Source organism: Sciurus vulgaris (genome assembly GCF_902686455.1).
Source record: "Sciurus vulgaris genome assembly, chromosome: 15".
Taxonomy (NCBI): domain Eukaryota; kingdom Metazoa; phylum Chordata; class Mammalia; order Rodentia; family Sciuridae; genus Sciurus; species Sciurus vulgaris.
Window position 1 is genome coordinate 86,882,319 of NC_136476.1, and position 12,681 is coordinate 86,894,999.

The following is a 12,681-nucleotide window of genomic DNA, read 5'->3' on the forward strand; positions in this document are numbered from 1 at the left end:
GCCAGGGTGCCTCATGTGCACTTTGCGGTGGATGCCTCTGCGCTTCCAGGCAGCTGTGAGCAGGGACCCCCTGGCTCCTGGGGGACGCACATCTGCCTCACTAGCTAACGTCAGATGCCTCTCCAAGTGGTCACACCAATGACACCCTCACTAGTGGGGAACGGCGGCTCCCGTGAAGTCAGAATCGTCGCATTATCACCAACCTGGGGCGTGAATGGCGTCGCCCCCTTAGTGTGCTGTTTCTGGTTCCACACGCGCTTATCACCTTTCCCGCGTTTGCTGGCCACTGACATGCCTGCTCTACGAGGTGCCGACTCCCCTCTTCTGCCTGCCTTTGCAGTGCTGTGGACCCCACACCCCTTCCCTGCCCGCCTCTGCCTTCTCCTTGAGTCTCTGCCTATGAGTTATTTCCTCAGAAGTCTTCCCTGGGCCCAAAGCGCGCACCGGAATCTGTATTATTACTAGTTTCTAGCCCCGTGACCCATGGGCTTTCTACATTCTCACAGGTGTACCTGGGTGTCCTGCATAGTGTCTGGTACATAGTAGGTGGTCAAATACAGAAATGAAAGAACAACAGCCACTTGTCTCCTGAGCCAGATCACAGGGCATCTTCTTTGTGATGGTCCCATCACCGAGGCTTTGCCAGCAAAAAAGCATACAAAGCAAAACCTCAACGTATGTGGAAGCACAGACATTATGTGAGAAATTAGTAATAAATGCAGCCAGGTGCAGGGACAGGGGCCTGTGATCTCAGCTACTCAGGAGGCTGAGGCAGGAGGATCACGAGTTTGAGACCAGGCTGGGCAACTCAGCAAGACCCTGTCTCAAAATAAAATCAAAAGAGCTGGGGATATAGCTCAGTGGTAGAGCACCCCTGGACTTAGTCCCCTGTACCAAAAATCAAGAGATAGATAAACAAAGGAAGGAAGAACAAGAACTCAGTCACGAAAGCAACTGGTAAAATCTGTGGTGTGTACTTTCAAATAATGTGGGGATTGGAGAAGAAATCCAAACAGATATTAGATTAAAAGAGAACTGAGCAAAAATAAATATGCTCAAAACTTGAGATGAGCTGAGAGAGAGTTTAGAGAGGAAATGTAACTGCTTGCGCTGTCATAGAAATGCTAATATTAGAAAGGAAGAAAGATGAGGAGGTAATTGGCTCAGCAGATGACCCTAGATGCTGGGAAAGGAACTTAACTCAAAGAAGGGGAGGAAAATAACGAAGCTCCGAACAAAACCAACAAAACATCGAAGGCGCATTTAGGGCGCCAACCCCGTGAACTGGATCATCCAAGTGGGTCAGAAAAGCCCAGAGGCTTCTGAACGGGCAGGGAAGAGGAACCCAGGGCTCGTGCTGGGGGTGAGGAGGAGACCAGAGGCAGGCAGGATGTGGCGTTGAGGGATGGGTTGCCTGGCTGCTGGCCTCTGCTCTGCCGGGGCTCAGGAGCCTGAGTGTTGCTTCCCACCTTTGGGCCTTGGTTTTCCTATCTGTAGCATGGGAGAGCTGGGCTCCATGGTCCCCCAGCTCTGGCAGCCCGCACCTCTTACTCCAATCCGGCTGCAGGGGGCAGAGGACGCCACCCCAGAGGGGTCCACGGAGTACAGCCCCTCCTAGGTCTGCAGGCGGCTCGCTCTCTGCCTCCCCTTGCTCCCCCACCACACGGGCTTGCTTTCCTTTCCTTCAGTCTGTCCCCATAACTCCCGCTCAGGGCTTTGATTGGTTCATGCTGCCTGGGATGCCCCAGCCTCATCCTTCACACTAGAGGCCTTTCCTGCCCGTAGACTTCCATTTCCCCTTCCAGAGTCTACGGAGTAGCTGTTGTGTAGCCTTCTTTCAACAACTGGGCACCTGGGGACATCTCGTGTGACTTCTCTTCTCCTCGCCACATGGACAAGCTCTGCCCATGTTCTGGTGTCTCTGGGGTACTGCGCGGTGGATGCTCTCCGCCCTTCCTTGTGCGGTGTCGTTTAGATCTGCACATTGCTCCCGTTCAAATGGGACCAGTGCTTTCGTAGGTGCTGGGAAGGCCACCCGGCCTGCAGGGCTCCCAGGGCTGCTGGCGGGCTGTGGCACTCACCTCTTATTTACCTGCGTTGGCCTTAGAGCGACTCAGCTTCACTCAGCAAAGCTGTCTCCTGCCAGAGCCATTACGATTTCCTAGCTTCGGGCGGAGACAGACCGCAGACGGCTTAATTTAGCAGCGACTCCTTACTCCTGCTCTTCATCCTTGGACTCCAGGGGCCGCAGGTCATGACCACGCAGGGGCTCGAGGCCTGATTTGTGCCGAGGCTCCTCACGCGTGCCTGAGTTGCTATTTTCGGAGGGGAAGTGTGTGTGGGATGGGGCCATGACCTTGCTGCCTTAAGGAGCACTTTCTAAGAAACGGACAAGTCTCGTGCCAAAGGCTCAGGGCCTGGGGTCCTGCAGCCCTACATTCAGTCTGTAAACTTGCCATCCTGAGTCTCTGGGAGTGTGTACCATGCCCAGCTATTGAAAGCTTTTTAAAGAAAGATTATCATGACAGTGACAGTGTACCAAGATGGGAAATCATCTTGACACATGTTACGCTTTGTGTAAAACTGTAAGCCATCGCCACCGCGACTGTCTGTTTTGCAGTACTGGGGCTGAAGTCACAGGTGCTCCACACTGAGCAGGGGCCACCGGGGTCTGTGGAAGGGCCTGCTCTGGGGACTCTGCCGGACACCAGGGCTGAGGCCAGAATGCCCCAGGAATGCTGCTGTAGCCTGAGTCCATCCAGGGACTTGCAAAGGCCAGATCCTGAAACAGCCTGCACTTTTTTGGACATAAGGACTGTGGGCACCTTTGTTTTTCCAGAAGAAGTGGGTCCGTGGCTTTCTACAGAGTCCAAGAAGGGGTCCCCGTCGGCTAGGGAGTGAAGAGCATGGTCAGTTGGGAATAGCCAAGTCCACTCTCACCATTTGATTCCGTGGGTTCCTGCCCACCTGCTCCCGTCTGCTTTTCTCCTGTGATCAAGGAACAGGGAGCACCCCAGACACAGCACCAGCAGTAGCTGCAGCAGAATGTTCTGCACAGACCCCAAGCCTCATCCAAGGAGAACCCAGAAGACTAGAGGAGGAGGAGAGGGCTAAGACAGGATTATTCTACCCTGATTTCCTGTGGAGTGACCTTGAACCAAACCCTGCTCTGAGCCTGGGTTTCTTGTCCGTAAACCACTGCACACAGAGACTTCCCTCTACAAGTCCCTTCCTCACCCTTCTCCCTTCTGATACTTTATCCACTGTCCGTATTTCTTTTTCCCTTTGTCGCGTTAAGGCTGGTGGCACTGTGGGTTGAGCTGGCCACCCCTGAGGGGGCCGAGGGCGCCCTGGATGTTTGATGAGAACCTGAGGCTGCTGGGGACATGGCTCCCGCTTTATCCTGAAGCCACTGCAGGGCTCTCAGCTGCCCTGCACACCCAGGGGGAACCACCCAGCTGGCCCTCCACCCAGCCACCATTTCCCCCCATGAACCCTTGGAAACTTGAGCTCCGCTGAGTCCAGTCCAGCATGGATACTTCCTCTTTTCCTGGGGAACCCCTGTATCCCCCTGGAGCCCCGCCCATAAGCACCTCTTCTCCGGGGACACCTCCCTGACTCCAAGGCCTGGGTGCAGGGCACACGCCCCAGCTGGATGCCCTCTCTCCTGGCGCTGGACTCTGGGCTCCCGAGGGCAGGGCGGGTTTCGCTGGCTTGCTGCCGGATCGCCCATGCCTGCATGGAGCTGAGCTGGACAGACGGGAATGCATGAATGGGTGAGCCAGTGAACGAACGAGTGGGTGCCTCGGCGGACAAGCGAACCCACGCCCTGTCTCCCTCTGCCCCCTCTGGGTTATCCTAGGCAGGAATGCCATGCTAGGGTGCTGTGCTCAGTTAGCAAGCGGATCTTCTACACTGGGAGGTGAGGCCACAGAGTGGACAACCGCAGGAGAGGCTCTCAGCCACCACCCAGTCCCATCCTCCCTTCCCTCCAGCCTCCTTTTCAGAGTACCCGCCTCAGCCTCCAAGCAGCTGGGCTCATGGGGGTGCTCCATCTCGCCCAGCTGGCCGCCATTTCTTAGAGGAGAGAGCAGGCCAAGGACTGTTTCTGACTGGTGCTGGGATGGAACCCAGGGCCCAATCATGCCAGGCAAGCACACTACCACTGAGTCACACCGCAGCCCCTGCCACTCCCTGGATCTGTCTCCCTCGAGTGCTTCCTCCCAGAAGGACAAGGCATTCCTCTTGAACTCTGACCCTGATGCACCAATGGCAGACCAGGCAGGAGGCAGTGGGGCTGCATTCCTGGGAGGGAAAGGCTTTTAATGATAGAAAATCAGCAGCGGAGGACGACAGTGCTGCTAGGTCAAAGGTGACCTTGACTACGCAGGCCTTTGCCCAGTGAGAGCTGGGCCTGAGGCACTGTGGCCCCCTCTCCCTGGGTCTCCTGCTCCTTGCTGCTCCCTGGGAGCCCTTCCTGGTGCCGTCCCCTCTTGCGGCTGTTTTTATCATCACTGTGTGGCTGGAGCCGGGTGAACCAGGGGAGGAGGGGAGCAACCCCAGGGAGCCTCACCAACCTGCTCTTCCCTTCCATCTGCAGGTGGGACCCCATCTTGACACATTCCCCACCGAGGCTGATCGCCAGAGAGCATTCAAAGCCCACCATGAAGAATATGCAGTGCGCCAGGGGACCCTGCGCATGGGCAACTACACCCACCCATAGGCCCTCGCCTACCAGGACGGCCTGTTCCAGTGGGAGATGCCCTGGAGGCTCAGCTCTCTCCCCAACCCCAGCTCCACCCTCCACCACCTCTGCAGGCTCTGCTGTGCAAGCACCTCAGCCAGGTCTTAGCCTAGTTATTTTTGGTAAGGCTCTCCCTTTAGGTTATAGCCAACGCCAGTCCTACCTTACCCCAGGGGCCCTCGACCTGGGGACTCCTCCCTAGGCTCACCCTGCTCTCTTCGCAAGCCCTCACCTGACCAGACGAACAACAATTACAAGGCAGTTTTTAAACATCCAGGCTAAGGGCGGATTCTGCAGCTCTGCCCATCAGGCATTAGGAACAACCTGTGTTTCCTGCATAAAGCGTGACAGTGACGTGCTTTGAAAGCTCTCATTTCATATTCCAAACATGAGTTTTAATTGCTCTTTTTGGGATGCCTAGTGTCTCGCCACAGCAGAATAATCTCTCTGGGACCCCTGACAGCAGGCAGAGCTGATGGTTTATTACTCGGACAGCCCCCACCCCTCAGCTCAGGGCCCCGTCAATCAGGCAGGCCAGGCTGCACTTCCCACCAAGGTCGCCTGGGATGTGGACCCCTCCCAAAGGAGAGAGGCTTCCAGGCCACGGGGACTTCCTGGGCAAACTTTTGAGTGCTTATTAATCCAATTTTCTGCAGGTTCTTTGGCTTCTTCTCACAAATTATATACTGGTCTGTTTTAAATTTAAAAGACAGTCTGTCCTCTCCCTCGAGTCCCTGTTTGTAAACCAATAAACCAATAAAAGTAGTGAGCCACCTAAACTGAGACTTGTCAGTGGCCACCCGAGACTCTCCAAGTCAACCTCCAAGGCACCACAGCACGGCTCCTGGGCAGGCAAGTTCTTGAGTTTTACACGCCATTGCTAGCCTGAGGGGTCCCCGATGCCGAGCTTCACCTGGACTTCGCCCCAGAATCCTAGACTGTCCATCCAGCTGCCCACCTGTCATCTGCAGGTGGGTGCCTGTCATTCCTCTCTAACCAAGACAGAAGACTCCATTTCCCACCAAACGGGCCTCAGTCTTTCCTGTGTCACAATTGAGACCCCATCCACCCAGCTGCTGGGGCCCAAACCTGCATCGCTCTGTTCCTTCCCTGACACCTGAGCCACCAGAAGACTGTCACCATCACCTGCCCAGCCCCAGCCTGGGCCAGCCACATCTCTCCCCTTCCACTGCCACCAGCCTTGTGCTCCCTGGAGGACCCAGGCCACCTCCCTGCCTCCTGGCCCACAGCACAGCCCCTTGCTCTCTCGCTCGCTTGGTTTCCATCACCCCTGAGAGCGGCAGCCAGGCCCGCCCCTGGCCCCGCCTCCGCCTGCTGCTCAGCCTGCCCTGGGCTCCGGGCTTATTTTCTCTCTGCCTGCAACGCCTGGCCCCACGCTGTCACCTGCCTCCTGCTTGTCACTCAGAGCTCAGCTGCACCCCTCCTCAAAGGCCTTCCTGGGAACAGCCCCAGGTGAATTCCACAGCCTGTTTTGTTCTCTGCAGAGCAGTGGCCCGGCTGCCTTCTTCCCGCTAGGAGGGAAGCGACCACCCTCCACACACTGTGGACCCCCAGAAGCCAGGTTGCACAAGTGCCCTTGACTCTGCAGGGCTTGATGGACCCCAGCCACCCATGGGCCTGGCCCCGCTCCCCAGCACCAGGGAAACCACATCCTCACTCATTCTGCAGTCCTAGGGGCGGAATCCAGGGGCACACTACCCCAAGCTACACCCCAGGTCTTTTTTTATTTTGAGACAGAGTCTCACTAAAGTGTCCTGGCTGGCCTCAAACTCTCCATCCTCCTGCCTCAGCTTCCTGAGCTGCTGGGATTACAGGTTGCAACACCATGCCCAGCGCAACCTCACTCATTTGGCTAAAGCCACCCTGACCCACTCTGAGCAACCAAGTCAGGCAGAGGAGAGCCCAGGGCCTGGCCACAGAACCAGGCAGCAGCAAGCAATACCACACCACCATAGTCAAGTGCAAGGGCTCGGCTCCCCAAGTACTTTCCGCAGGACCTTGAATGAGCGTCTTAACCTCTTGGTGCAGAATCTGTGAGCCAGTAGCCTGACACAAGACATTTCCTCAAACTAAATTAGATAATGACAGCCTTAAATAAAGTATATAATGTGATTAGCACAGGGTGTGGCACTTTTAAGCTACAGGTAAATACAGATTTTGATTTTCTTATTACCTAAGCGCACTGGGAAGGAGCAGGAACCAGAGCCGTGGGTGATGAGGAGCAAGGGCAGTGTGCTCAAAGGGACAGGTGCACCCGGCAGCTAGATATTTTGAAGGGAGGCCAGCCACGCTTTCACTCTGAAACCCCCTGTGGCAGGTGCAGGGGCACATCAGTGGCAGAAGTTTCCTAAAGGACCCAGAATTGAACTCTCTGCTCCAAAGGGTGGGGCCAGCCCCTACATGGCAACGAGAGATGACCACCTGCAAGTGGCCCTATCAAGCCTCCTTTTCCAAGACCTGTCCCAGCAGAGGATGGGCTCGGCCCCAGCGCTCCAGGACCTCTGGTTGGTTTATCCCACCACTTGCCCCACACCCTGTGACTTGCTAGGGCTGTGACAGATGTCCTGCACACACTCTTGGACACTTTTTAGAGCCACCGCCCAGGTCCTCCCAGCCTGGCTACAGCACTCTCTCTGAGAGCCCCTCGGCTCCTTGTCCTACAGCGCCACCCGCTGGCGAATCTGAGTCAGCGACAGAGGAGTTCCTAATCTTTTCCACCTGTGTCTTTCTCTCCCTGGACTTGGTTCTTCCCTCCTCCTTAATTTCTGAGCCAACACAAAGCCCCAGGGCTGATCCTGGTCTGATTCACCCTCCTGGCTACCCCGTATCTTCAGCCGAGCCCCTGTCCTCCCTTGAACCAGGCTTGGGGGAGGGAGGGAGTGCAACTAAACACCCTTCTGAACCAGGATAGAATCTGGAAGGTTCCAGCCTGGGAGGCCTTGGGGTTCATCCTGTTGCCCTCCCTCCGCCATCACCACCTGTTTCACAGATGACAAACAGATGTCAAAAGAGACAGGCTACTCAAGGGAGGTCAACAAGTTGCCACAGGCCAGTGACACCCACTGTGTGTTCAAGTCTGTCCCCGGCTCCCAGTCTCCACTAAGGAGCATGAACATGGGAAGGGCTTGCCTTTGCAACCCATGTCCTCCTCATCACTGCCAGCAAACGTCGTGAGGACGGTCCTCATAGGTACGGCCCTGGGCCCCTGTCTTGGTTAATTTCCCCACTGGTTGACATTTGGGAGCATTCAGCCTCTGGTTAGATTTCTTGGCAATGCACCATTAACCAGAGACTCATGTGTAATGTCTGCAAAAGGCACAGGGAGGCAGCCGTCTGGACCCTTCCCTGGTCTGCTTGAAATTCTTTGAAGGCCCCTCTGAGGTGGGAGGGAGATGGTACCATGGTGACATGCACCTGGCAGGAGAGGGGAGCAGATGCAGGCTGGGATGCAAGACGTGGAGATGGAACCTTGGAAGAGAGGATTCACGAAGACAGAAGGACCCTACAGTCCACTATCTAAGAGCAGGACCAGGGCCAGAACAGAGCTCCCCAGGGCTGACCACCACGGACCTGGTTTATAACCAGAAAATTCATATTACAGGGTATCAAGCCAGCTTTATATACTTGTTTTTAAAGCAAATCACTTCCTGAACCATCTTCCTGAACCCAGAAGAAAGGCGGGGATATGGGGTTTCTGGAGGCTGAGGTTGTGAAGGATTCTCAGCAGGAGCAGTGGCTCCTGGGCCTGTCAACTGCCTGCCAGGGACTCCTAGAAGCTGGAAGAGCAAGTACTTCATAGCCACAGATCCAATTCCAGATCCCAGGAGGTCCCTGCATCCAGAGATAGTCTGCCTTTTGATTCACTATCCCAGCACCAAACTAGTGCTGGGCTGGAAACAGCAGATGGAGGAGTCCAGAGATGGCACCTCTTGGCAGCGGCAAGTGGATTCACGCTCAGGCACTGAGGTGGACCTGCACTGCAGCCAGACAGGTCTGTGTCTCCAGCCAAGAACTTTCATTTCCACTTATCCTTGGGGACCAAAACTTTTTTTCTGCCTTTCTTTTTCCTTGGGAAACCTTTTGATGCTTGGAATCATCATTAAGGGGAGGAAAAAACTAGGCTGTCTTTCTATACAGGTTCCTGGAACTGAAAGCAGGTAAATTGTAAACTTGAATCTGCAAATGGAAAATTACCTAGAAACAAAGTTTGGGGGGGCGGGGAGCTGGGGTTCAAAACCAGAGCTTCAGGCATGCTAGGTGAGCACTGTACCGTGAGCCCCACCCCCGGCACTATGAAGGGTTCAGATTGATGGGCACCACTGTATTCTGTGAGCTCCAGGATGGTGGGCCTTCTCTGCCACATGCTCCATGACTTGCGAGCATCTAGCAGGAAGCACAGGACGGTGTGTGGAGTAGGAAAGAAAAGAGGGAGGGAGCAGGGGGAGCTGGAGGGAAGAGGGCAGGAAGAGGAAGAAAAGCAATATGTCCTTTCCTGCTCTCAGGAGTGCCACGGGGTTTTGCCCTAAACAGACACAGATGGTTGCCAACAGCCTGGCCTTGAGGCCCGCTATTTCTTCAGCTCCTGGCCCAACCCATTGGCTTGCAAAGCAGAGAGGGGTTGGCACCCAGGCCTGCTATCACCTCCATCCTCTGCCCAGCTCCGCCCTAAAAACTGGTGGTGGTAGGAAGGCCCAGGGGCTGAGGAGAGGGGCTGGGGGCACTGACTACTGAGGGAGAGTCTCCAGCTCTGATCGGTAGTAGCTGAAATGTGAATTGCATAACTGCCATTCCTCAGGACCCGCACCAAGTGTGAAGAGTCACAGGGGCAACATCATCCTATCTTGCAGCTGGAAAAGATGGTTCCAAAAGTGATTTGCTTTAAAAACAAATACATAAATCTGGTATGGTGGCACACAGCTGTAATGCCAGTCCCTAGGGTGGCTGAGGCAGGAGGATGGAAAGTTCAAGACCAGCTTGGGCAACTTAGTGAGACCCTGTCTCAAAATGAAAAATTAAATTAAAAGGGCTGGGTTTGTAGCTCAGTGGTAAAGCACCCTGAGTTCAATCCCCAAAACTGAAATTAAAAATAAATGTGACTTTAGCCCGGCATGGTGGCACACACATGTAATTCCAGCATTTCAAGAGGCTGAGGCAGGAGGATTACAAGTTTGAGGCCAGTGAGACCCTCTGACAACATTAGAAAGGGGCGTAGCTCAGTGAGAGCAGCCCTGTTCCACATATGCCAATGAACAAACAACAACAACAAACCTCAGGATCAAAATTCACCTAAGGTATAAAATTTTAGGGGTTTCCAAAAAACTCAGTAATTAATATTTCTGATAAAAATATTTTTAAATCAAAAATTTTAAACCCAGGAGAGACAAAATATTAAATTAAAAAAAAAAAAAAAGATTTGCTGGACTTCCCGAGCCCTGGATTCCAGAGCCAGGGTTCTCATTCATCACCAGCCCCACATGCTGCCCTAGACCCAGCTGCCCACGTGCCTGTTCTGATATGAGCAGAGTCCTCAGGGTCACTCTCAAGAGCGCTGAGCACAGCTCTCCTGGAGGGTGGCTCTGTCTGCTGAGTCAGATGAACAAAACCAGCTAAAGCAACCCTTTCTCCTGCCCCAGGGTTGAGCAGGGCTGGGAGAAAGGAAGCTGGTGGGAGCCAAGACCCAGGCAAAAGCCCAGGCTCTCCCAGGTCCACCCGACCCAAAGCCAAGTCCAAGCCAAGAGCCTGAGAAGGATTCTACAGCCGGCCGCTTCACAGACACCCTCTGCTTCCCATGCTGATGCTTTTGTGTACCAAGGGGAGTCCCCCTGGGGTCTGGCAGGAGAGACCAGTTGCCCAGAGACTCCCAAGAGGGCTCATCAGTGCACATGCCTGCCTCACCCCTGTCCCTCTGTGGCTCTGGGTCCAGGAGAGGCTGAATGTTTAAAAGAAAACAATCAAAGGACTGGGCAAGCAGGGACCGGAAGCCGAACAAGAGATTCCACGAGGAGATGGGAAGCTGGCTGGAAAGGGTCTGGGGTCCTGAAAAGGATGCCCAGAACAGGGACCGTGGGTGCTAGAGTGGCAGTTCTGGGGCTAGGTCAAGACTAAGGGGTCCTGGGAGCCTGGCCCTAGATGTGCCCTGATCACACTTGCTTTTTCTTCCCTTGCCTTCTCCAAGCCCCTCCGACCGGCCCTTGGGGAGGGAACTGCTGAGGGCAATAGCTGGGGAGACAGCTCTGCCTCCTTGTGTCCGTGGGAGCTCAGAGAAGTTACGCAACTTGCCAAGGTGCACGCCCAGCTCCTCGTAGTCCCTTTTTTTTTTTTTACCACCTAGGCTTCTTTGCCCAAGGGTGGGATGGACCCAGGATCTTCTGGACACTTAGCAAAATGCCAGGTCCTGGGCTCCATCCCAAGGAAGCATGAGCCCAGGTGAGCACACAGACTTCTCAGGCTATGGACAGGCTAAGACAGACCCACCAGATGATGGAGGAGGGGGAAGGCGGTACCTCAGCACAGCTGGAAATCTCAGAATAGGAATAAAACCATGCTATTGTGAGGAAGCTAGATCCTAAATTCCAAATGAAATAAATTGCACAGCATGTTTTACATTGTAATAGACAGTAATAATTCAATACTAATGATGGTATACTAATGGTTTGTTAAATATCCTTGCGTATTCAAAAAGCACAGAGAAGATGGGAAGATGGCCAGGGCTGTAGGAAGCTGAGGCCACACTGTTCTTTTCCAGCCCCAGAGGTGTGGACAACCCCCCAGCCCACACCCCCTGGTTCCCATTCAGTGGCAGCTGCTGCCCAGGTTTCACTTTGGCTGGGTCAGGGATTCAAACCCCAGCCTAGGACCCAGAGGCCAGAGAAAGACCCAGCATTTCCAGCAGCACCTCCTTAGTGCTGGTTTGGGCAGGGGCTGGCAGAGGAGAGCAAAGACCTGGGATCCTGGGCCAGGGACTTCACCACCATTAGCAGCCTCTGAAGCTGTCTCATGACACAACTGGAGACCCCAGGTGCTTCAGGAGATGAGGTTTGTCTGGGCATGCAGACACAGGTTGGGAGAGCAGAGGAGGGTGGGCGAGGGGAGGGAAGTGGGTTCTTCACAAGGGCCCCAAGCAGGAGAGAGGTCCAAGTTGGGGGCTCCAGAAAAGCGCCAGGGCGGCCCCACCCACTGCCACCTCCTCTTGATTTATGGTCCCTTCCCCATTCACCAAACTAAAAGGAACCACGGGCCAGCAAGACCCCATGGCGAGAGGCGTCCAGGGCAGCCCCGCCCGCCCGCCTCCCCAACAGCTTGCAGCCGAGCACAGCCCTCTGTCCCGAGGGATCCGCGGGTCCTCGCCCCCAGGACGGCCGGCGGCCGGTCCGCTTCCAATCTGCCGGCGGGCGCAGAGGGAGAGCGAGTCGAGTCGGGCGTGAGGCCACTGCCAACCCGGACCCAGCGAGGAGAAAGTTTTTGCTTTGCCTGACTTAGCGGAATGCTCAGGCCGGGTCTTGGGTTTGGGGATGAATCGCCTAAAGATTCCGCTGCGGTCCTGGACGCGGAGCCCGGGGTTTTCTGGGGGCCCAGGGAGGGGAGCCGGAACGCACTGGCGGGTGCAGAAGGCCTGCTTTCTAAGCGTGCGGCGGTGAAAGGAGCTTGGGGCTAGTAGGACCCCGCTGCAAAGGCGTCGGAGCTCCGCTCCCACGCAGACCCGGGACTGTACAGAGAGGATCCAGGCCCGAGATGCGTTCCAGATCTGCCTGAGGTCCTGAGCCCTGGCGCGACCAGAGGCCCACCCCCAGAAAGGCGTGGAATTAAAGCCCGTGGCAAGGTCGAGAGGGCGCCGGGGTGGGGGCGTTATCCTTAAGGCAAAAGCCACGTTTCCAGTCCTGGCTTGAAAATTCATTCCGTGGTGAGCTCGGCTCCGC

At 55.3% G+C, this 12,681-nt stretch overlaps 1 protein-coding gene across 1 annotated transcript in view; it reads left to right on the forward strand.

Moving 5' to 3' along the window:
• CFAP77 (cilia and flagella associated protein 77) overlaps positions 1-4,856 on the forward strand; it is a 121,798-nt gene extending 116,942 nt beyond the window's left edge. The window contains exon 6 of the mRNA XM_079111782.1: positions 4,601-4,856. Within this exon, the coding sequence (XP_078967908.1) occupies positions 4,601-4,723 (123 nt within the window). The 3' untranslated portion in view covers positions 4,724-4,856. The remainder of the gene's footprint in view (positions 1-4,600) is intronic.
• The last annotated feature ends 7,825 nt before the right edge of the window (positions 4,857-12,681 follow it).